Source organism: Drosophila erecta, unplaced genomic scaffold (assembly GCF_003286155.1).
Source record: "Drosophila erecta strain 14021-0224.00,06,07 unplaced genomic scaffold, DereRS2 tig00000055-arrow-pilon, whole genome shotgun sequence".
In the NCBI taxonomy this organism is placed as follows: domain Eukaryota; kingdom Metazoa; phylum Arthropoda; class Insecta; order Diptera; family Drosophilidae; genus Drosophila; species Drosophila erecta.
The window spans coordinates 7,620,573-7,646,399 of NW_020825200.1; the positions used below are offsets into that span (position 1 = coordinate 7,620,573).

At 39.6% G+C, this 25,827-nt stretch overlaps 3 protein-coding genes across 3 annotated transcripts in view; 1 reads left to right on the plus strand and 2 right to left on the minus strand.

The window, feature by feature from the left end:
• LOC6541824 (voltage-dependent calcium channel subunit alpha-2/delta-3) overlaps positions 1-25,495 on the minus strand; it is a 37,979-nt gene extending 12,484 nt beyond the window's left edge. The window contains exons 1-4 of the mRNA XM_001968948.3: positions 24,775-25,495; positions 21,278-21,840; positions 15,469-15,550; positions 7,043-7,153 (exon numbers count right to left, since the gene is read on the minus strand). Coding sequence (XP_001968984.2) covers positions 7,043-7,153; positions 15,469-15,550; positions 21,278-21,390 — 306 coding nt within the window. The 5' untranslated portion in view covers positions 21,391-21,840; positions 24,775-25,495. The remainder of the gene's footprint in view (positions 1-7,042; positions 7,154-15,468; positions 15,551-21,277; positions 21,841-24,774) is intronic.
• Positions 1,971-2,305, minus strand: LOC26526965. Its single transcript, XM_015160097.2, has one exon. The coding sequence runs from the start codon at positions 2,256-2,258 to the stop codon at positions 2,079-2,081; it is 180 nt and encodes a 59-aa protein (XP_015015583.1). The 5' UTR covers positions 2,259-2,305; the 3' UTR covers positions 1,971-2,078.
• Positions 4,003-5,598, plus strand: LOC6543250 (phenoloxidase-activating factor 2). The gene is made up of 2 exons (XM_001968950.2): positions 4,003-4,228; positions 4,492-5,598. The coding sequence occupies exons 1-2, from the start codon at positions 4,007-4,009 to the stop codon at positions 5,596-5,598; spliced, it is 1,329 nt and encodes a 442-aa protein (XP_001968986.1). The 5' UTR covers positions 4,003-4,006.
• Positions 25,496-25,827: the final 332 nt, after the last annotated feature.

Consider the following 25,827-nt stretch of genomic DNA (forward strand, 5'->3'; position numbering starts at 1 on the left):
TTAGCCGCCTCTGCCCTCTCGCTTGCACAATGTCAACGTCAAAGTGCAAGTGGCATTATGGCAAAGAAGTCAACATCGCACAGAATGTGGGAGTGGATGGGTGTGTTTGGCTAGTGGGTGGTGTGGCTAAAAGGAAAACGAACCAAACAGAGGCACTGTGCGAAAAAGCTATGCCGTTCGTAATCTAAATGCAGGACACCAGAAGAAGATGTTTTAAAAATGTCGATAAATATGCAAATCCTAATAAATTTTTGATTATGCTGTATGGCATATGTGTATGTATAAATAAATTAATATCCAAATAAATTAGTTTTAAAACAGTTTGAAAATGTCCTTACTTACAAATAGCAATCAAGGACTAAAGTAATAAAACATGATAAGGGTACATGAAGTGAATTGAAAATATCGCATCAATTCTGAAAAAGGCCAAAGTGCCAGCTCTGTTCGAAAATGAATGGCACCAAGTGCAGGGGGCGTGGCACGGACTTTTTTCCGCCATTAAATGCAATTTTAAAGTCAATTTTAGCTTGCAAACGAATGCAAATAAATGCTGTCAGCGACAGGACGCGATTAGTGGGAGGAAAGCAGAGAGTGAGGTCCTTAAAGGTTCCAGGCTGCAGTGGCAACAGCTCAGTTAGAACGGCATTGACAGGCGTTGATAGATATCAAATTAGCAACGGCGATTGCCGTTTGTCTGTCTACAAATTATTACGCATACGCCTCCGAACAAAGTGGAAAATGTGTTGCGTGCGTGCCTGTGTGCGTACGATGTACGAGTATTTGCGGCATCTGCAGCTCCCTTTATGTTTACAGGCAATTAGCATTTTAATGCCGCACCAAACAAAGGGCAACTGCAGGTGCCCAACCGAGTGATGTGATGCGATGCGATGCGATGCGATGCAAGGCCAATGGTGGCAATGTTGGGGACTGGGAAGGATGGTGGCTGCACATATATGCAGGGGTGGCATAATAACGTCGATGGAGGTTGATGCTGAGGCGAAGGGCAGGGACCTGCGGAGGTGCTCGGCTGGTCGCGCTCAAGTTGCTTTTCATTATTTTTCATGTTCGACATGAGCGCAAATTGTCGACGGCAGGCAAAGGGGTCCAAATACTATAACAGTTGTAGTTAGTACGCAGATCCCAGCCAGAGTCGATTAATCCAACCCGACTTCTTAAGAACTTACTTTTTCAATTTGATAGGAAAGCCCTTCTTTAGCTTTTAACCCTTAATAATAATTCGAAACTTACAAAGGCTTATCAATTAGATACTATAACAGTTGTAGTTAGTACGCAGATCCCAGCCAGAGTCGATTAAACCAGCCCGACTTCTTAAGAACTTACTATTTCAATTTGATAGGAAAGCAGTTTTTAGGTTCTAAGCCTTAATAATAATTCGAAATTTACAAAGGCTTATCAATTAGATACTATAACAGTTGTAGTTAGTACGCAGATCCCAGCCAGAGTCGATTAAACCAACCCAACTTCTTAAGAACTTACTATTTCAATTTGATAGGAAAGCCGTTTTTAGGTTCTAAGCCTTAATAATAATTCGAAATTTACAAAGGCTCATCAATTAGAAATCAAACAAGCTAAAATAAATCATAACATTTTCTGCAGTTCTCTAGCTTACAATACAAATGATATGTTTACACTGAACTATGTGCATAGATTTACGGCTTTGATTTCCTTTAAGTTAAATAAACAAGATAAACATTATTGACTTTCATTAAGATTTACTTTTAATTATATTATTGTACACTTGTATATACTTATATAGGTATTTTATGCGAATTCTCAAAGTGCCTAAGAAATGTTAAAGTTAGTTAATTTTTAATAAACAAAAACCCCGCTGTAAATTGTGTGTTTTGATTTTTATTTTCTATTGTAACATATGCATATTTGTTTACAAAATTAGAGGGTGTACACACCACCTGCATTAGCAGTTGTTTATCGACAAATAGCCACACAAATTTCAATTAGAAACAGTTGTCCATATTTTATAATATTTATTGAAGTGTTTGGATTGCACTGTGAACTTTTATATACTAATGAATAAAACTAGCTTTCGTTTAACGATTTCATCCACGTTGATGCTGCCGATTTACACAGTTTAGGTGGCTTTGAATGTTATTTACGTCGATCACCAGGTTCCCATTTTGGGTATAAAACCCACCGCCACATCCTTGAGGCGCTGCCATGCAACATCCAACAAAGAGGCAACCAATTAGCAGGAGGAATACGAAGGTGCGCGAATCCATTTCAATGTGAACTGTTTGTTGCGCTTAGCAAAGAGATACTGCCCACCCATATCAGCTTTAGACCCAGAGTATATACGAATATAATCCAATCGGGAGATTCCCAGAACGAATCGCAACGTAATACAAGGTATCAGTTATGGCAGATCTCTCCGAGCTCAAAACACGTTGCTTACGGGGAGGGAATTCCAATTTAATCTAATTATTAACCCAGTTGTATTAACAAGTCAACAGAATATTTTGCTTTGGGCCAACTAGCAATTATAAGCCGTCATAGTGTAACTACCCCTTAAGCAACGCCTCTGGTAATCTTATCTTGTCCGTCAGCTTTAAGTCAATAAACCGGTAATATTCATCTATAGATTATGAAGTGGGCATCGCCCAGAAACTGCTTGTACATATACAGCATAGCCAATGCACATGTTGTATTTCTGGAAAAAAACTAAATAACTACGATCGCATCATGACAAAGTTAAAACTGCCTGCACATTTCACGTTCAACTTTAATTTTTTCTTTAAACGATAAGTTTTGCAAGTTTGAACTTCTGACTGTATTCAATATAATTAATATACAAATATATTATCGTTTGTTGGTGACTGTTTATGATGCTGTCACGTCCGTCGTTGTTTTTCTTATAAGTTGATTTTTAATTAATGATGCTTCGTATGCGTTTTACTTCTGGGCCAAGGAGAAATCTGGGAAAATCTGCGTAATAAGTGTGTGGGTGCCTGATGTCCGCAAGAAATTTATTATTGGACCAAACAAGCCAAAACAAATTTAATCGATATTATGCGGAAAAATTATTTATATATTCCCATGCGCTGTATTGAGCTGATTAAAACGTTTAATTGATAAGCCAAGACTCATATTCTTTTATATATTTATTAATAAAGTTGTGAATAATTTCATAATACTGTGAAAGATGTAAATATTACATTGTTGGGACCAAAAAGGTCCCCGAAATAGATCACTGAAGCAAGGATTTGGTGAACTCGGAACTAAAAATTGCTGTTATGTGCTACTTTTGAAAACCTATGGCATGTGTTACAAATAAACATTTGCATGCATGTTTCTAATTAATTTAAGATACTTTAACAGCAATTTTGGCAACAGAATGGAGTGTTCATTACTAACGTTAATTATAATTAAATTAAATGGATGCGAGAAGTTCATGCTGTTGGGCATATAAAACAATTTCCCATTAGAGGCTCAGGAAGAAACTTTCCAGCAGACGAATTGCCTGACATCGAAGACGAATGACTAAAGGCAGGGAAAGGAGTTGAAAGAAATGGAAAAGCCCTAGGAGAGTTTCCTATAACGAAAGGAGAAACTTTTCCGAAGCAATCAATCAAAATGATTCGCTTGAAATACACGGAATCAGTTTTTATAAAGCCATTGAGATTAAAGAGCTAAAAAATATGGTAAATGGTACACTTTATATATAACATATAACATTTATCTAAGATAAAGTAGAAACCAGTGAGAACGCTGAAGTCGATTTATCTGAATATCACATAGCCAAACTCAAATTTCAATATTTACCATTACCATCTCCTATAGTTTTTCCACACAGCAAGGCATAACTCAACTCGAAATCAATCTGCACACATAAATAATTATATACTCCCATAGATATATATATATATATATACATGTATATATTTATGCGATAATGCTGAAGTCGTTTTTCATCTCATCAACAAGTCCGCTGAATATTCTGTTCTTAGTTTATTTCGCGACGTTGACTTGGATGGATTTAATGTACGGAATTATTTCAATAGTGTCCCTCATCCTGGTCGCTGGTCAAGTCCAGTCGCAGGACAAGGAATATGTCCAAGGCTGCGGTGGATCACGGACTCACTATTGCGTCCCACGACATTTGTGCAAAGTCAAAATTGAGTTTCGAATGGCTAGTGAAATCAGAAACCTAGGATGTGTTTCCACAGCGCTTTGCTGCCCCAAGAACCAAATAGTAAGCAGTAAACTAAAAATGAATATTTTATTACCTGCCCAATTTTATTTATTAACTCCGGAATAAGGAAAATTTAGAAAATAGCCTTTTAATCCTGTATGTTAAGTGTACTATAAATCCCAACAGTGAAATTGAACTGATCTTTATAGGGTCACCTGTTACATGCCTTTCAGCGAAAATAGTATAAACCAGAAAAATTGGCCTCTAAAGGGTAATTCCATTCATTCATTCTAATTTCAAATGTATTATATTTATTATTCCAGAACAACGGGCCACCCTTGGTCAGAGTGGAGCCGATGGTTAATCCCCCTTGCGGATTCATCAACCGGAATGGTGTAACCTTCTCAATTAGTGGCGACACGACGTTGGCCCAGGAGGCGGAGATACCTTGGATGGTGGCCTTGCTGGATGCCACAACCCGCAACTACGTGGCTGGTGGCTCCCTCATCTCTCCACATGTAGTGATAACGGGCAGGCAAAGGATTGAAAACATGAATGCCGACCAGCTTGTTGTGCGGGCTGGCGAATGGGACTTTATGACCACCACCGAGCAGCTGCCTCATGTGGATGTTCCTATTCGGTCGATCGTCCGTCATTCTGGCTTTAATTCAACGACCGGGGCCTATAATGTGGCCCTTGTATTTCTCCGCACAACGCTTGATAAGTCCCGCCACATAAATCCAGTATGTATGCCTACGGCTATAGAGAATATTGACTTCCGCTCCTGCATATTTACCGGCTGGGGTAAGCAGTCCTTCTATGATTCCAACTTCATGAATGTCATGAAGAAGGTGTCATTACCGGTGGTCCCAAACGATATCTGTCAAAACCAACTTCGCAAATTTTTCGGATCCGACTTCGTACTCGACAACAGCCTGATGTGCGCAGGCGGGCAGCCTGGAATGGATTCATGCTATGGTGATGGTGGATCTCCGCTAGCCTGCCCGATGCTAAGCAATCCGGATAGCTATGCACTGGCTGGCATTGTGAACTTCGGCATAGATTGCGGATTGCCTAACGTGCCGGGTGTGTATACAAGCGTGGCCAACGTTCTCGAGTGGATAGGTACGGAAACTCAGAACGTCCCAATGCCTGCAGAGCGAGAGAAGGTTCCTTATACAAAAACAATCATTTTTGATGGCTCGCAATATAATCAGTACAATCAACCGAACTATAACCCGACAGGCTCTCCAAGTAAACTTGCCGACAGCAGTTTTGATACGAAGCAGCCAATTCCTTATGTCCCTGCTGAAAATGGCTTACCGATTGAATATAGAAAGTATGATAATAATCAAAAAAATATTAAACCCGCTAGGCAAGACATAGATGTTTTTTTTTCAACCACAATGGAATACGATTTCGACAATTAAATTTGTATAATAAATTTGTTATAAATGGTGCGAAAGTCTTTAAAGGAAGTGAAATACGAACTGAAATATGAGCGTTTTCGCCAGAACTAGTATTTATAAAAGATAATAACAAATGTATTAATTTATAATAATTAAAAATAAGTTTTCTACAGTTGTCAATCTATTTCTTTCTTTTAATTTTCAAAAGAGCGTTAAAGAAAAGTTTTACCTTTTTATACCCGTTATTCGTAGAGTATATCCTTTTACTACTAGATTCGTATTTTTTCATTTTTTTATTAGTCTTGTAAATTTCTATCGATTTGCCAAAAATATTTTTGCCACGTCAACTCTACTGCCCACAAACCACAAACAATATTTCTTTTCATTTCTTAATTTTATTCGCAATTTTTACCGATATTACAGAAAAATATGAAATTTCGCTTTCGCACTTCCACTAGCTGAGTAATGGGTATCTGATAGTCTGGGAACTCGACTAAAGCATTCTACCTTGTTTTGTGTGTTATTAATGCAAGAACTTAGTTGATGTTAGATGGATTTGCTCTTCCTTAGCTATTCAGAACCAATTGATTTTTGTATCGACAACTCACTGCGTATTATTAACCCATCGTGGGCCGTGCAAATTACCCGGATAGTGGGGGACTTCATTGACACGCAGTCTACACAGCGGAGTACCACAAAGAGAGACAGACCGCAAGGACCGCAGAATGGGGCTGTCCTCGGTGGCGTGGGCGTGGGCGTGGCCGGCAGTTAGTCCTTTTGCCAGGAGCGGAGCACGCACACGCAGCAGCTGCGGGCACCATCAAAAACTTGGGATTGTGGCGGGCGCACTTTAAATTCAATTTGGCGCCGACCCCACAGATTCACCACCGCCAGTACCACCATCGCAATCAGACTGGCCCCACGGCAATTTATTGTTTTCCACTTTACGCCAGTGTCCCACTGGAGACGATGTCCTGTGTCCGCGTGTTATTGTTTTGTTGTGTTTTTTAGTGCTCCCCCCACCTTTAAAGTTGAGAGTTGGAGTGCCGTCGCCATTCCCTTGAGCTTTTGAGAGATTGAGCCACTTGTCAATTGTAGGCACATCCGATGAACAGAAAGTTTGCGCTTGGTGCAGTTAAAACAAAAATCGGAACACAATTTCTTCATTGACACATCGCGAAAGGTTAATCGTCTTTAGTAGCTGTGCTATTCATTTGAATAAGAGAATGACGATCTACTGACACTAAATTAGTATTATTGTTAATTAACTTTTACAAAACAAAAAACACGTTTTAAAAAAAAAAATCCTAACAGAACTTCTTTCAAACCCAAAAGACATTCAAACCAATCTATCCAATTCCTATTTTTCAATTTGTTAAACTCTATACTCCTTAAAAAAATTCGGCAAGTGTACAAGAGCAGGAGGTTTGGAGATTTGAGGGAAGAGTCGAAGGTTTTCACTTACCATGACAGCATTGCGCTTGAAATCCATAAAGTTCTTCACCTCGGCGGCCAATTCACGCAGAAGGATAATACCATCCTTGCGCTTCACTTCGATTTCGGTGTCCTTGAAGCGCTGTAAATGAAAAAACGAAATCATCAGATACACAATTCTCAGTACATTCTACAGGCATAAACTATAAAAGTGATGGGCGCCGGTTCGCGAAAGCAAAAAAGGGTTAAGGGGCCATAAAACTTTTGCGCTTTCTTATTGTCCAACATAAAAGGTTGATGTACCTCGGAAATGGCAATCTGAACGTGAAATTACTTAAGTGGGCGGAGTTTCTATGGCTTCAGGCGACTCTCAAACTGATACTAAATTGATTTTAATGTATCTTATTAATTAAATGAGGTTTTCATTAGATAAAGGCGGGGCTACGGTGCCATTCTCAAAGTGCCGTTGGTCATAAAATGAAATACAAGTCGATCAAATTAAGAAGTTTAACTAACCACTGAAATTTAATTGATTGTAATCATACATTTATTTCTCTACTAAATATAAACTACATATAAACTGCATATATTGAAAGCCATGCATAAGCTTTCGCAACTGCGTATATAACTCTTATTATCACAATTCATTGCACTTATCCCCATAACACTCACTCAAATGGAACTTTCGCTAACTGAAGTGAGACACGCACACATTCTAGTTTCAGATTGAAGCAGAGGCACGCATTTGGTGGCCAAGTTAGTGGCCCCAGCATTTTGCCCTGATTTTCCTCACCAGTTACTACAGCCAGCACACGCACGCGAAGATGCCCATCGCCATTTTAATGATTTTTCTATTGAACGTGTTGTCATCTGCTTTAATGGAAAATTCTGAATGAGTTTTCCTCTCCGTTAGCTTTTCTCCCTGATGAATTCCCATAATCATAATCGAAAGAGTAGCAGGCAAATGGAAGAGAAATGGGCAACGCAGGCAAATGCATTTTATGACTTTTCCATTTATTTAAGTGCCACAAATTAGCAATTTAGAAATGGAGTTATACGGGGGCGTTGGCCACGCCCATTTCAAATTGTCACTTTTCAAACAAACTGTCAGTTAAATTATATTTCTACTGCAGCGCGAAGAGAAAGAAAAGAAGGACGCAAAGTCCTGTGTGCGTCTGTACATGTCCCAAGCGAATTAATTAGGAAACTTTTCTTAACTGATTCAGTGCCAGCAGCAGCAGCAGACAAGAAACTGCTATGAAACTGGCTATGAATACATATACATTCCAAAAAAATATATTATATTATTTTACAAAACTTAAGCATTTACCCAAGCTAGACATCCAACCAATCCATTTAACAATTTTGTAGGAAACACTTAATTTTTATAATTTGTTTGGTACGAACATCAGATTACTTAGGCATCATTTTCAGCACACTTCAATAACAGAAGCCATTTGGCTAAATTGTAAGTGTACCATAACTTTTTCTCTGTGCACACTTGTAAGTGTAAGTGTGAATGGAACACACACACGCTGCAAATACTTGAGGCCTGAGCCAAAATCCAACCATGTACCATTTGAATGCTTGTGTGTGACCACAGAACTAAAACTGCAGGAAGAAGTCTCTTTGAGGCATTCATTGGTGGACCAAAAAAAAATATCACCCACAAAAATTGTGCAAAAAAAGGCAGTATTACTGGCACAAGGAGCTTATCACTCGCTTTGTCTTACTTGTAATACCACTGAGCATTATACATGCCGACTCCAATGGACTCACATGTGGGAGCTTTAAAGTGGCGCGTACTAGGGAAATAATTGAATTTTCGAAATCATTAATAAAGATCGCTTCAAGGGATAATCAAATTAGAAGTTCAATGCTGGCTACACATCAAAATTGAGCCAATTTCAAGCACTTTTCTTTTGTACAAGTTAGCGATCCTCCAAACTTTTAACCGCAAAGATGATTTATAGCAGTTGCAAAAACCATTAGCAAACTATTTCCAATTCAAAGCCAATGGTCAAAAAAGGAGTAGAGCAAGGTTAAATCGAAAAGGCAATCCATTGAAAATTAAAAGAATGTCAAGCAAGAAGCCGAAGCTTAACAAAAAAAATTAAAAAAAAAGAATCAATGAAGGAACAAGTTTCTACTTCTATATTGTATGTATATATCTGCGGGACGGGCAAGATATTAGCCACGACTGCACGGGCCACGCCCACAAAACCTCACCCAACTTTCATGCGATGGCAACATTTTATAAAGCAATTTCCACGCGAGCAACATCGAAATGCAATGCACGCCTGAAGGACACACGCATGTAAGTGTGTGTGCTGTGTTTGTGTGTGTGTGTAACAGTGTCCTGTCACGATGGGAAGTACCGGGAGTGTGGCGGCGGGGGGACTGCAGGGATGGTAGCACAAAAAACTATATACAATATGTATACAATATGGGTAGCACTCGAAGAGCGAGAACAGCAGCAGCAGCAGCAGCAGCAGCAGCAGCAGCAGCCATAGAAAGTTTTCATATTGCGGTTGACTCTGGAAAATGTTGCGCAAGGAGGAGCCCTCCAGCGGACCTCTGCCAACCGCACCACCCACCGTACTCCTCGCCCAACCACCCACCAGCGGGTGCGTATGCAGCTGGTGCAGAATTTTAACTGGAGCAAGGACATCCGGGGAGGGGGGGAGCATTCCTGAGCTTTGGCTTCTGCTCCTGTTGAATTCCATCTTAAGTTAAGCAGCTTACGCATGCAGCAGCAGATGCAACAGCAGCGTCGGCTACCTGGACCTGAACTCTGGCAGAGATGCAGAGCTCAGATGCAAATTTCAAACTTCTTTTGCACTGAAACAAACAACAAGGACTTCAAAGGCATCTGTCGCAAGAGTTGAATGCACTTACATATAAATATGTGTATGTGTTCAATGAAATTCATGTTTCAAGAATTACTTTATTTGAATGAGTGATAACACAGCTTATCAAACTATATTCTCAGATTCAAGAAATTGCATTAGTGTACCCTCTTTCATAACTTCTCTATACAGCGTTTTCAAAAGAAAGACCAAAGAATAATTTCATTTCCTAAGCTTATCAACGATTAATTAACGAGCAGCACTCAAAGCGGCTTGCGTTGAACATAATGTGTATAATTGTGTATGCTTAACACGGTTAATATATTTTTTTAAGCCATAGGCTCTAAATATTTCGTAAGCGAAATGTACTAACTAAAGCGATATCATTAAAGTTAGCATTCCCTCCAGTGCATTTGACTTTCGCCCTGGCTTCCTCTTGTCTGAGTTATAATGCTCCAAAGTGCCACCACGGGCTCCGAAAGCGGAGCAACTCTTTGGTCTGGTTTGGCATTTTGTGGCCTGGTCTGGAAATGCGCTAATTAGATTTTAATGAAGATGTCGCTGTCGCTGCTCAACTCCTGTTTGTAGCGCCAACGAGTCTTGGGGCCCCAAACCTTCGGAAAAGCGAGCAACAATGTCTCGCATCAACGCGCATGTTTCCCTGTTCAGTGAAGTACAGATTTCTTGGACTAGTTTTCAGCACAGCCATGTTTTTATATTTTACTTCACTTTTTGCATACTGAAGTTTGCAGTTTTTCCTGCTGCGATAGATTCTGCTGATTTGTTTCTTGCGCTGATAATTTCGATTATATTTTGCGCACGAGCTGCATTAAAGTTTTAATGAGCGTGTTTTTCTGCTTTTTAATGACTAGCAGTTGAATGGAGGTGTTATCACTGTCCCGTGATAAACTTTAGTGATTTTTATCTTTAAAAGCAGCCTTTAATTATGCTGTAGCTAATTAAGCAAATATATAACCTACCGGGAGTTGAGTCATTCCACCTGGCACTTGCTTCGTCCATTTAATGGAAGAAACCCCCGAGGATTTGATGAAATTAAATATTTAACTTGCTTTATACTTTCATTAAGTACCAGTTCCGGGAAGTATCCGCCCACCTAACATTTATTTGCCGCCAGCTGTATGTCATGCTCGCATTTTCGCCACCAAACGACAACGACAGACTTAAATATTTGCATAGACAAGACCTGGCCTTACACCGACGCACATCTCTGCATATAATATATATATATCTAAAGTATATATATAGATGAAGAGGATCAAGGACTGTGTGGGTGTGCGGCTCGAATGCATTTTGGACCGCACAAAAGCCAGTGGAGAGTAGCTCCATAAAGCAGCTTCGGCTGCCCTCAGCCATTCCGGTGGATCCCCATGCCCAAACCCCCAAGTGCGTCGCCGAGTCGTCGCCTTGATTTACGATTAGTCTCTTTGCAGTCCGCAACACTGTTCGCCACACACTTAGTTAGCCAAACACACAAAACCAACTCGATCTCTCTGAGCCCAAGCACGGTGTCCGCCCCCATTTGCCCATTTGCCCATTTAAGCCACAAGGCCCTTAACAAGGCCTTTGTATTTGTCACCAAAACTCTGGGAAATGGTGCAGAATCGCCGCGTGGGAGTTGCATGCTGATGTGTAGTTGGTATCGGTGGAGTGGGCAACCACTTTCCCAAACAAATGACCAACAATCTGCATTTTGGGGCCCAGCTCCTGCACACGGAAAATTATAATTGCTTAGATGGCGGGCACACTGCGGAGGCAAAGAAAGGAGTTTTTACTAAAATAAATTCACAACGAAATCGTAATTTCAGGCAGTGAATCCAAATTAAATGAATTTAAAAATGAAAATGCTTTTATGTTTAATTGTGCGCAGCTGGAACTTAAAATAAAATGGTTTTGCTGTTTGAAGAAAACATCATCATAATATTACCTCTGAGCAATTTAGATAATAAAATGTAATAGTCCGCAAAATTGGTTTATTGCTTGAAAAGCTTTAAGGATTAAGATTTTCTGCCACGAACATGAACTCGTCTTACAGATGGTTTACTTTTACCTTCAATAAGCGTCGAGCAGAATGCCAAGTAGAAGAGCTGAAAAGCTGGCAGAGGCAGGAAACAATAATTTGCATGCCACTTACAGTGGGAGTTGGCTAGGAATATGAAATAGAGCAGGGAAAATGGGAAATTGTGAGGGAAAGCGAAGGCTGGACGCCGAAGAAAAACGACAGCACGCGCCAGTTTTGTTTTCTTATATTTTTCCCTCGCGCTGCTTAAAAAGTTTTGTATTACGTGCGAAATGAGGGCACGCTTAAATTTATTTGCCTGCAAAGCAAGTAGAAAGCGAGAAGGCAATTTTCACATGAATTTGACCCATATTTCACTGCAAGTGATGTGAGTTGTGAGCCCAGCTGTTAGACAATGATCAGCATCACCGTTAGCTGCACATCATCATCATTTGCCATAATGACAACACATACGCAATGTGAGAGTGCTCCTGTCATTTTGTCCATTTGTGTTGCTATTTTGTCGATAAAACCCTTTCTTTTCAGTCACGTTTGACAAAAGGTGGCCGCCATATGCAAGTTAGTTGGTTGTATAATGCGTCTAACTCTATTTCCGTTGCAATATCTTAGGTAATGCTCAACGCTCCAATATTTCATGGACTGAATTATTATAACGAATGAAATGCATTCTATAGAAGTGCATTGAAAGTAGCGATAAGCCACAAAACTGAAATCTAAAATAAATTATTAATACGCTCAGCTACCAGGAACGGCTGGCACTTTTGATTAGGTTTTTTCGAATTTACTTATATGAAATGACGTATAATTATTTATTTACATGGGATAATAATAGAATTATTCACCAACGTACACCAATAGTATGCTGATTAAGTAGTCTTGGCAACCGGATTATTTTTAAATGTTTTTAGTCTTACAGTACAGTAACAATTCGACAAGTGAGATCTAATGTTATTTTGTTGTAATTCATAATTTTATTATTTGTGAGAGAGGGTATGCCAAATTCGCATGGGCCATTGAATCCGCTTGAAGGTTGTATCTGTCTGAAGAACATATTTCATGACTTAGGTAGATACTTTTTTAGCTAGTCAGCGCTAAGCACTTTTGAGCCAAAAGAATACGGAAAATAAAATAAATGAATATGCGCCACGCACAGGCATTCCACACAAACACAAACACACACACAGACACACACACACACGCTCCTTTCCATTCTCACTGTGTTTCTCCTTCGTCGCAGCCATTTGGTCTTCGGATTGCTGGTGTCCTTGGTGTCCCTGTTGTCCTGCGACGCCTTTCGCATAACTGAACGTGTGCGCTGCATTTGTTTTACTTTTTATTATGCTACTTTAAAACGCCAAACGGAAAAAACAGCTACCCAAAATAGAAAAGAAAAGGCAGCTACAGCAAAACAACAGGAAAAGGCGAATAAATATAAGGAAGAAGAGAACACACCCACAATGCTGCCCACTTTCCCCTTTCATATTTATTTTTCGGTAACAACATATTTTTTTTAAGGACAACTTGTCCAAAACCAGCTGTGTCAGCATTAAAATTAAAATGAAAATGACCGAATGAATACATACTAACTCGTATTCATTTAGTTCGTTAAAAAATCATACCATTCAAAAAGGCTCTACAATTTTGAACGTAACTGTACTCATACACACACACAATGAACAAATAATCGTTTTCTCGAAAAACGAGAGTGTCTGTTATTTCTAATTTTTCTTTTGATTATATAGACTTTTGGAATGTGTAGCTAAAAATGTTATTTACATGTAAATTGAATGTCGAGCAGTTTACATGTTCGTTTGGACTCTAATAGTAGCAGTCTTTGGCTGAAAATGTTCAAAACCATCCACAAACTGCAGAGTTATGCGCCAAAGTACAAATACATAGTTTCTTTTAGTGCCTTCCTAACCTTTATCTATTATAGAAAGGCGAGTTAAATTAATTAAATATTAATTATCTTAAACATAATTATCGGGCATAGCTTTGAAGGTTGATGCCAAAGCGAAAGGCGTTAACAAGGGCGGTGTTCACATAACGTATAAGAAAAGCCAACTTAAGAACAGATCAACCAACAGACGCACAAAATTGTATGATATAATGTTCATGGAGCGCATAGCAATACTTGCCCACACACACATAGCCGCGGACCATTTACGCCAACCGTACAACGCGGCGAATACTTGATATTTAATTCAATCTGGTCGTAGGTTATCATTTTTTGCCGTTGTACGTGCGCTTTAAATTAACACAAACAAACGTTGTCAGCGCCAGCAACACCCACACCCACACACACACACGCACATCCCAACACCCATTCACACGCATACACCCACAACAGGCACAACAACAATGACACACCAACACACACACGTACAGCAAAGCAACAGCAACAAGGCACTTGACAATTACAGACTCAATGACAGTCACAGCCAGCAAATTTATTTGCATTTTAGCTGCCTTTCTGGCTCCGAATCCTGTCGCTTCCTCCGCAGCTCTCCTTTCTCGCATGCCCCTTCTCCCGCCAGGATCCTTGTTCTTTCTCCTGCCCTGCTTCTCTGTATAATGCGCCCGATATTTATACCCTTATTTGGGCCCCGTTGGGCCTTCAGCCATTCCAGCCTATACTTCATTTAAAAATGGTCATACGCTCATTTACATCCATCAACGCTTTTAATGCCACTAAGTGATTTGTTTATTTTGTGCATAAAATGTTGTTTAAGGCTTTATTTCAGAGTAATAAGTCAGTGTACATTTTCTTGGCTATTTCCATGATACATTTCCATTATTAAAGCTTTATTAAAAAATATATTATATTGATATATGATACTAGATCATTGAAAGTAAATATTAGTAAAATTTGATAGTATAATTTAAAAATGTAAGGTTCTTTGTGTTAAGCTCTTTGAATACTACAACCAAATCTTTACTTTCTTCCAATCGTTACTTATCATATAACGTAGAGTATAAAGAAAACACTTTGTTTTCTGTATGCAGACGCGCAAAAACATAGTACCCTTGCACATAATCTTAAAGTACACACTCGGTCAATAAACTTAGGCACGTCTGATTAAACGCGAAAGTATGCGACTGGCAAAGTCGCGCTTGTGAACATGGATGGCAGTGTGTCGTGTACTTATATCAGCCCGCTTAACCCACGATTTAACCCCCCCAATTAGCCCTATTTGTGTTTAAATTGCATTAAGGCCAACAGCAGGCAACAAAGCAAAACCAAACCAAACAAAACAACACACCATATCAAGAAGCCAGAGGAACAAGAACGTCAAAGGAACACACGAAAAATTGACGCATTTGCTAGTTAAGCTCCCTCTAAGCCGAGCCATTCAAAGCTTTTATCGATAAATTCTTGCTTTTCGATAAGTTCAACTAAGTGGCCACAGAGCTTAAGTGAATTTGTTTCGACTAAGCCCAAGCCAAACAGCCATCGTAGCCATTAACCCGGGCGATTGGTCGTAGCCACATGTCAGCATTATCAGATACATATGCTTGTATTATCGCGGCCATCGAATTTCTAGACATAACGTTCACGTAATTACTTACATTTCTGATCTCGGTCATTTTGGTGAATTGCCGTCCAAACTCCCACAAGTCAACGCCGAACTTCAAGGCCCAATTGCGAACCCTGAAAAAGTCAGTAAATGGATAGTTTAAGTAAATTTGATAAAATTAAATTTGCGCATGTAAATAATTCTAAAAGTTAAGCTTTAACTAATGACTGTCTTTGGGGATTTACTCTTTTTTTTATTCATGCTCGATGGAACTCGATGGAAATTTAAGCGTGAATTTCGACATTGGCATACAAGTATCGTAGCTTCCAGGTCATTAGCCTACAATTCCATTGCTACTCAACGTACCATCACCATACCATTGCTGATTAAAAATCAATTAAAATCGATTTAAAATTCCGCATAAATTATTTCCAACCCATTATGTTTAAGCCTACAATTGGTTAATGAGAGCATTATATATCTGGCTGCGGATATAATGCAACCAATATTTGCATTAACATAAACCTACTTGGCAGCGCATTTGGACAATGTTTGCTAATAAGTAAAATTTGCTCATGGAAGACTTAAGAACAAAAAAGGTAAATCGACTACCACCAAAAGTCCAACCCACTTGAGAAAGACCCAAGACGGCAGCCAAACTCATTACGGATGACCATCGAATGCGAAGGGGGAAACTCCCAAGGGTCGAGGGATAACAACAGGACCAACAGCCAACTATTGTGAAAACATTTGCCAAACATTTATAATCTAAACGCGAAAGTCAAAAGCAAAACAAAAGCAGCCCAACGAGTGCTCATAAAACAAGTCCATGGAGGGGGGAAATGTGTCTAAAGCAACAGAAAATTGAAAATTAGGGAGGAGGAGCCGAAGTCGGAGTGTTGATACAACCAAGGAAAACGAGAAAAAATTGAAACAACGAGCAAAGCAAAATCAAGTTGAGCCAGAGTAAGGACCTTGCAGAATAATGCCCCAAAAAATATTTGGACAATTTTATGGCATTATCTGCAATATCAATACTGTGGCAAGGAGAGGGAGGTGGGTGAAGCCAAGGAAACTCGAACCGCAGCAACGTTGCGTATACGCAATGTTGATTATGTTGAGCCGACGGCGAGCTCTCTCTCTCTCTCTCTCTCTCTCTGTCTCTCTCTGCCATCTAGATACAAAATAAGCGCATGTTTATATGCTATATGGCCAACAAGGGAGGCGGGTGGTGCAAAGTTGGGTTGTAGGGGGGTGAGGAGACAGCAGATTGCGATGGGAAGGAAGTGCAACTGCAGTCAAGCGGGCTACAGACAAAGTTTTATGGCTCGAGCGATGCCAAAAATGAATTTAAATTATATGAAAATTGTATTATAAACGGAAACTCCCGAGGAGGCAGAAACCAGAGGCTGCAGCATCTCTTCCCGCATCTTCGTGGCCCGCAGCAATAAAGCGTAGACAATGGAGCGAAATAAAGTGGCCAACAAAGTGATTGAAATTGGATAATGCTGATGGCTGGCAACAACAAAGAGCTGGCAAAATGATGGTAGGGTCAAGTGGTCACAATTATAGCCACACCATGGAAGCGTTAACTACAAATGGGTGGTTGAAACAAACGAGTTAAACGAATGTAATATGAATGTTAATGGCAGTACGTAAGTTGTTCAAGCCGAAATGAAGTAGAATAATAAATAAAAAGATTACCTCATTGCAAATTTCGAAAACAAACTTATCGAATTGGAAAACCAACAATTAGCAGGATTTCCTCCACATAAAATCGAGTTAAAAAATATACAGAATATTTTACACAACTTTCTTGAAGCCGAAAAACAACTTTTCAAAACCTTATTTAAAAAATACAAAAGCAGGCACTCCCAACACAAATTTGGTTTTAAATATAGAAGCATTCCATTATATTTTGGTTTTATAAAAAAATATGCCAGAAATATACGCAGAGAATATGGCACACATAAAAAGTTACAAGAAAAACATTGAAAATCCGGTCCAAAGCAGCAAACTGCAATGAAAGGCCATCAACGTCATCTTCTTGGCCCGAAGTAGAAGAGATTCTTTTTTGCAGATTCTTTGGACTCTTTCTGGTGCTTGCGGTGACCGGCAAAATAAAAAGTCACATTTCTATACATAGATATTCCTTCCTTCCTTTCTGCTTTTTGTATTCTTGTTGCTTGGCCAGAAACTTGACAATGGCTAAAACTATGTACATATGTTCGTGACGATGAGGCGGTAGGTGCTCAGGTGTATACGTAGTGACTTTCCATTCTGTCTCAGCTCTTTGAGCACGAACTAACTACGTATGTCATTCTCAAGTACCAAGTGTATATGCATACCCAAAGCCATCGAACCAGTTCCATTGACTTTTTCACTGTTTTGTGCAGCTCGGTCGTTTCTCGTTTGTCTTAGCAGTTTCTCACTTTTCGGGTGGAGAGTTTATGCCAAGGCAGGTGGAAATGGACTGGCGGTGGTAGGTGTAGTCCTATAGAGTAGGTCAATGGGTTTTTGCCATTTTGCATCATTGAAATTGAAATGAGTCCCCTTCTGGCGCTGCCAGCAGACTTGAATGCGCAATCACAAGAGCGCACTTCAATGCAACCCTCAGTGTGTGCCGAGGTACCAAGATATTCGAGCAAATACCAAATGGAAAATAGAATTTAATTCCAGTAACCTTCCTTGTACCTCTAAAACACAGAGTATACACGCAATGCAATTTTTGATCGAGTGGCTACTATCACTCTTAAGCAAAATAACCAATTTATTTCACTCTTTTTAGTCAGTTTCAATTTTTAGTCACTCTTTTTGATTAGTATTAGTATTAGTTCAGATAGATAGAAGATTATGCATGCAGCACTATGATAAAAATTCGTATTTTAAATACGAAGCTATTTTTAGTTAATTAATTTGTTGTGTTCCGCGCTAAAATAAAACTAAATGGTAATTACGACTGGTGGTGGGTGGAAAATAAAAACCAAAATAATGCTCTAGACATGGCACTTTAGTCGCTTCTGTTTGTGTCTCTGGTTCAACTTCTGCTTAATGCACTTTCACTGTCAGTTGTCATAAGTAGTTAGTGCTCTGTTTGCCTCCTTTTTGTTGATTTTCCTTTATTTATTCACTTAAGCTGCCTCTACGGTAATTAGATCTGCCACGCCCAAGAGAAAAAACAGCGAATTGTGTCTTTTGCAAAATGGCTTAAATCAGCAAGCGTGCCAGTTGCACAAAAACAAAATGCCATCAAGAAGGGAATACACTTTCGATATAACTCACAAAAATGGTAATAATATATTTTAGAACATGTTAATAGTACGTGCTAGAGGCTTGTCTTATATGTCCTGAAAGGGCATTTTCAATGGTAGTGGACGAGTAAAATATTAAGACAAGGCGTCTCGTGCTGTAAAGTTAAATGTAAAATCACGTTTTGCCACAAAAGTTGACATGTCTATAAATATATTAATATAAAATGTCAATTAGCCAACTTCATTATCAAAAGCTTTTCGTTGACACCTATTTATTAAGAACTAACAATGGGCCATTTAAAACCTTCACTGGCACATAGCGAAAGTCCTTCAATTCGATTAATTGCAGCCGTGTTGTGTGAGTCCTCGAATCGATCGCTCATCTGCAGGCCGAGCCAGCAAACGAATCATGTAACAATCGTGTTGACACAGGACAGCATGTCCTCCTTTCCACCATTTAAAGTTTTCTGGCCACGGCACGTGACCCATAAGACGCTGTCAATGCAACTGCCTTCGAATGGAAAAGGATAAGAGGGACGGGGATGCTTAAGCAAACGAGGCATGCATTAAAAAGGCGATGGAAGATGGCTATAACTACAACTGAAAATGAGGCAAGTGGGAAAGGCCCATGGAAAACCCGTTCAGTTCGTGAAGGCCAGTCCAAAGGGAAAGCGAGCCAGCCGAGAAGGAACAGCGCTTTCGACTTCGCCTTCAATGGGCAGCGGGATTTGGGTCAAAGCAAAGGCATTGGGCACAGTACCATTTGCCTGCTATGGGACCGGAATCCAGAAACAGGACCAACTTCATCATCGTCACCATCGGGGCATGCCAAGACATAATCGTCAAAGCTGGACCCTCAAGGCAGAGGCAACTCGAGCGGCCTGCTAGCTTTCGCCTCCTGCCAGCAAAGTTGAAATAAATTTAATTGAATTTCTGCAGTGACATAAAGCAAACGGCAACGTGGACGACCGGGCAGGAAAGGGGAGAGTCGAGTCGAATAAAATCCGGCCAACAGCGAAAGCAAAAGTTTGTTTTTCAAATTAATGAAATTTATTTTACGCATGTGCCACAACATGTCAGCAGTCCAAAAAATAACGAAAATTGAAGAGAAGTAAGGAAGTTAAGAGAGTTTGCTTATGACACGGGTCATATTTTAGCCAAAAGTTCCAACTAATAGGCCGTAAAGGGAGATTATCCTTCAGAATACTTGCCTAATAGCTTGCACAGGGTATTAGAAAATGGACTTTACTTTACATCAATTTAAATATAGTAGCTCCCGAAAAGCAAAAGAAAAACTATCTAATATTAAAAGTAAAAAAAATTGACAGCAAAGTTAACCTAAAGGCAGAAACGCTTCAACAAATAACTAATTGAATTTCAACACAAAAACCCCATGCCAAAATTAATTTGAATGAATAAAAGTGACATTAGATACAAAAACAGAGCCCCAAAAAAATCACTTAGTGTGTCTGTTCCGGTTTCTGGTCTCTGCCAACCCATAGGCCCCCAAAATTCCCATCAGTCGACAGTTGTCCTTCCCTGCAAATGGCAGTTGGTTTTTGGGTTAATTAGCCAAGTGAGCGTTGCGGTTACGTGTGCTGTCTTTCTCTGCACCACCGAACCACCGACCCACCGCACCACCGCACCACCCACCAGTCGCCGTGTGAAGCTAATTGCAAAATCCTATTATATATCCATTAGATACGCACACTGCGAACCATCAGGCAAAAAGTATGGCGTCGCCACATCAGAAAGTCAGACCCTAATTTTTTCCCTACCAGAATGTATAAAGTTTATAAACATCTTGTCGTATACTTAATGGGAGGCACTTCCTTCATTTATGCCATTTTGTCATTCATTATTTTTCATTTATGCACATTTTTAGTGAAACTGGCTATTTCTAAGAATTTTATCTTCTCGTTCGAAGCATATAATAACTATAACTATAAAGATCAAGCAAGAAGGAAGAGCGGATTTTATTCCAATCTGTGTGTGGTAAACAAAGTAATAATCATAAATAAAAGAAATAAATCGGTCTATAAACGAAAACTAATGGCAAAAGTTTTACAAAAGCGATTTAGTGCTCATAAAATCCTTATGGGTCATTAAAAAACGTTTTTTTAACATTTTGACTATGAAATAATTAACAAATATTGCGAAGGTTTATTTTAGGAGATTACTGTGACTAAAAAACAAACCCCCTAAAAAAAAACACCTATTTTAACTCTTAAAACCTAATAGTTATCCTAAAATTTTATTATCAGTTCAAATTAATTTTTTGGTGCTTCTCAGCCTCAAATCTACAAACATCTCACTTCTCCCGTCAACACTTCAATTATTTTAGCTCCACTATTTATGCAACAAATCTCGCCCAGTCAAGAGTAAAAACAGTTTAAATTTGCATACGTGTTGGATTGTTTGCGAGAAATCAGGGGTAGATTATATACGTATATAGAACAATGAGCTGGGGAAAAACGCTTCGGGCACAATAAACAAATTTTCAATTAATTTCCTGTCCGAGGAAATTGCCAAAATATTGGGCAAACGCATAATTGAAACTGTTGGTGCTACCAGTCGGATGTCAGATGCTGGATGATGAATAATACTTACTCGTTGTGCGGTATATCCTCATCCTGATCGGCGAATGCAACAAATATGTGCATTTTGAATATAAGCACACCCAGCACAATGGCCACAAAGCAGCTCCAATGTTTGCTCTCCATTTTCGCTTGTTTTGCTGTCCGTTTGCGTATTTATGTGGATCAATTTGTTTTTGATTGTTCACGATTCACGAATCCCTTGTTTGCGGCTACACTCACTATCGATTGCTTTTAATTTCCGAAATGTATAAATTCTTTTTATTGTTTCGTGCTCGGCACTTGGGTTAAACACCACAGAACAGTTCACATATGAAATTAATTGATTTTGTTTCACCTATTCACACTTTTTGGAACATTTTCTCTGCATTGTTAGAAATAATTTCAGTTTCGATTGCGTTTTCATATACTCGCTTTAATCGCTTGAAAGTCACAAACTTTTTGTTGCCAAAAGTCTGTATTGCTTATACCGGGTATGTTTAACATCGTTTTACACCTATTTTGGCCGGTTATATTTTTGTTGACTAGTGTTAATTGATCTGGAAGTGGGATATGTGGTTAAGTGTGTGTTTTAACCTGAAAAAGAAAAAAGTATTTATTATTTAATGCTGCAATGGGAAAAGTCTTACAACGTTTTATATGCAATCATTAATGATTGTTATGACTAAATTATTTCGCAGGAATCTAATAAAAACGCAAAAAATATCAATTAGGTTATGCTTAATATCTATGCTTTATATCTATGAATATATTAATCTATCCGAAACTTATTTAAGTATGCGAAAATTTGACCTGCGGCCTTGCTATGGGTATTTATTTCGAAAATAAGGAAAAGAGAACTAACTGGCTCACGAATAGTTTTATTTTGGTTCACAAACAGACCAGAAATATTTCAGTAATATATGTTTTTACGATTTTGGTTGTGGGCGGGGACGGGGACGGGGACGGGGATGGGGCTCACTCCCTGGCTCCATGTGGATTTGACCTAGAAATGCGTTTCCACCCACTACCCCTCACGAACACATATGCAGTAGCATAACTCACACAGATGCAGAAAGGCGCAACTTCGTGATGTATTCGAGCTCGAACTCGAACTCGAATCTGGCGTACATGCGCAGTGTGGGAAGGCGGCCACACTCATTCACCCACACTCATACATTCGCCAGAGAATCGTCCTTTTTTGTATGGGCATGCCACCCCCTAACAGGGCGCACATTGCCATACATCCGGCCCACACAGAACCCTTGTGTGCGTCCCCAAGGATATCGCGTAATAATTTTCATTAAACACGCTGCAAGCCTTTGCCTCTTCCGCAGGCCAGCAACAACCACATCCGCAAGAAAGAAAGAAAGAAGGACTATTTATTGCGGCCAATACGCACTCAGACATCCACATGCCCGCCCCTGCGTCTCTGCCCCTTCCACATATCTAAATATGTGTATATATAACCGGATTTTGCACGCTTTTCTGATTCCCTCCCCCGTTTTCCCATCTGCCTCAACATCAAAAAGTTTGACAGAAGTGGAGCGCCATCCACGCTGGGGATGCGACATCGAACCGGCACCGCATGCAGAACCAACAGAAAGTCAACGACTTTGTTGCAAGCCCTCAAAAGCAAGCAACTTTACCCATAATCTAACCACTGTTGCCTCATATGCCACAACTTGTTTAAATCTTTGCTTAAAATAATTCATAATTATGTGAAATGCTCGTTTTCAACTAGGATAAGTTATAAATTTATAGTTTAAACAACTTAAATCACCAGTCGAAGGGAAAATTTTTTTAATTTAAGATCCTACAACTATTTGAAAGTACGTGAACATACTCGTATAGAAACATTATTATTGCTAAAAGCATAATTTAACATTTTGATGATATCTAATTGGTAATTAAAAGAGTCTTAGATATGTTCTCTATTAAGCCCCTAAATATCTTTAGTAAGATCGAAGAAATGATCAACTTGACTTGACCTAAAAAAATACTCCACTATTAATTAAATAAAAAAAAACAACTGCATAAATCTAAAAAATCGTACATTTAAGACTAAGCCATCGTAATAGGTAACAGAAGTGGTCTCGGTTGGGAAAAATGAAGCAAAGTAATAGTGATAAAAAAATTAAAAGCATGTGCAACATGGCGTATACGCAACGTTGGCATCAGGCAACGTCAAACGGACGAGCCCATTGTTGGAAAGTGAAAGTTTATAGTTGGCGCACGTTCATAAAGTTTTGCGTGTTATACAAAAGATTTATTATATCGCATATATCGCTAGCTCCTGCCATTCTTTTTTCCATTTCCCCATCCTGCGCATTCGCCCTTTCCTATCCCACTTTACTCCCCACACACATTTTGCCTCTCTGTTTTGTTTGCCTTTGCCGTTTTATGTTTGGCCTGACTTTTTGGTTTTGTTTGGGCCACACAGAGCGGCAGCTTAAAAGCAATATGGCCTTGGGAGTTTTCGTAATGGAATTAATGTGCCTGCGAAAATTTCAATAGACGGCGTACAAAACTTTTTACAACCAAAGACTTATGTATATGTCTGTGTGTCTGGCTGGATAAAATGTTGATAAGTTATAAATCTGCTGAATGTTCGCCCTTAAACAGTCCATATGAAATATTTATTGTCACACATTTTGAAAGACCATTTACATATTAGTTGTCCATTGGTTCAGTAGAACATGATACTGATATGAAAATTTGATTAACTGAATAAAAAGACACCATTTCGTTCTAATTACTACGAAGCCCACGGACTTACTTTGCAATACAATGTGGTAACTTATCTCATAGGATTGACATTTTTTGGCTATGATTTTTGATAGGTAGATATCTGTGACTGTGCTAGACGAAAAGGGACATAAAAAACGTGATGCCAAAAAATAAAATAAAATCCTCAAAATGACTTGGCGCACACACACCCCAGCATACAGCGTATATATTGGTTATATATGGGTAAACAGCTTACAATGGTGCGGAGGCAGGACCCTGGGATGGGGATTTATGGGGAGTTTGGGAATTGGAAGGCCAACCAGAGGTTACGGGGTATTGGTCAAGCCTTGAGATTTTACGCAGCTGCGTAAGCTGCGTGGCTATGCTATAGTACACGATAAACCGTTATTATGTGCCATGTGCCCCTGTGAGTGCGAGTGCGTGTGTTGGTGTTAGTGCTAGTGTCGGTGTGTTTTTGGGGGAGCGTGCGTAGTAGTAAATAGTAAAACGGCGTAGCATACTTCTTTGGGCGCGCAAAACGCAAGGACCTGCACGAACACACACACACATACGCACACACTAGAGCAGCATTCCGTCTTTGCTCGAATCATGATTTATGCTCATAGCAATGGAGACTTCAGCCAATTTATGGGAATTTAGTAATTTTCGCCAACGCTTTCGTTAGTTATTTGGCTCTTTGTTTTGCCCATTTTATTGTGCAATCAACGGTGGCACAGGGACTCTCACTCACTCTCTCTCTCTTCAAAGGACTCTCTTTCTCTCGCCCACTTTCTCACTTACTTGATGCTCCGGTGCGCGCCAAATTCGCAATTTCGAATTTCGAAGTCGAGTGTGCGAAAGTCTTGACCAAAAACAAAGTGGCCAAGGTGGCTGAGTGGGTGGGTGGTGCAGCAGGGCGCAGATTTGCCGACACTTTTTACTACGCGACTTTCGAACTGGAGAAAGCGGCGCGACTCGACGCGAAAACGAGAAGCGCGAACGGAGACGAGAGACGAGAGATTTATTTGACTGCGCGGCTTCGTCTCTTCGGCTTTTTGGCGCTCACAATTATTGCACCACCACCACTACCACAGGCACACGGTCACGTACATACATTATACATACATATACACAGATATCTGTATTGGATTTTTTTCCAAAGTTTGGATTTTGAAGATATCCTGCGGGATACAGAGATTTTCGAACTGGCTTTGAAACTTTAAACCAAACTTTAGGGCCAGTCAAAAGCACTTGATGCCTTTTAGTGTGATAATTAATATTGCACTTTGAGTTGGTACTTCTATCCTCTTTCTGTTTTATCGGTTTAGCGGATTGCATTGGGCAGAAAGGAGTTTTCGTTTGGACGCGGTTTCTGCTCGGAACGCATCCACACTCGCCAGATTCTCGCCACGAACTGAGTGCGCTCTTGGTGCTATTTGGGGCCAGATAGCTGCTCTTGGGGCACGATTCCTCGATACCTCGCCGTTCGAACTTGCGTCCTCTCAACTCGAATTTGGCCAAAACGGTTGGGGTTGCTTTGCGCCAGTGCTGCCAGATGGTTTCGTTACCTCTGTTAACTTCTTCCAGAATGTTAGCGGCTTAACAGAGCTATCGATATCGAGGTCAAAGTGGAACCGTTGGTAATTGGCGCTATAATTTGAAATATAAAGTGGTTAATTTGAATTATGTTCCATTCAACAAAGTAGCTTATTAACTGACCTACATATAGCAAATTCACATATTAATATTGTATAGTAATACATATATAACGGCAAAGGTTTTGCGGAACAACGATTAAAACACAGAACATTTTTGCAATTACATATTTCTTTGTTTATTTCATATAATAAAATA

Bases quoted from the DNA above. Each gene is read 5' to 3' on its own strand.
- LOC26526965 (XM_015160097.2), bottom strand. From the start codon at position 2,258: ATGGATTCGCGCACCTTCGTATTCCTCCTGCTAATTGGTTGCCTCTTT.
- LOC6543250 (XM_001968950.2), top strand. From the start codon at position 4,007: ATGGATTTAATGTACGGAATTATTTCAATAGTGTCCCTCATCCTGGTC. The intron at 4,229-4,491 runs GTAAGCAGTAAA...TTATTATTCCAG, and splicing joins GCTGCCCCAAGAACCAAATA to AACAACGGGCCACCCTTGGT.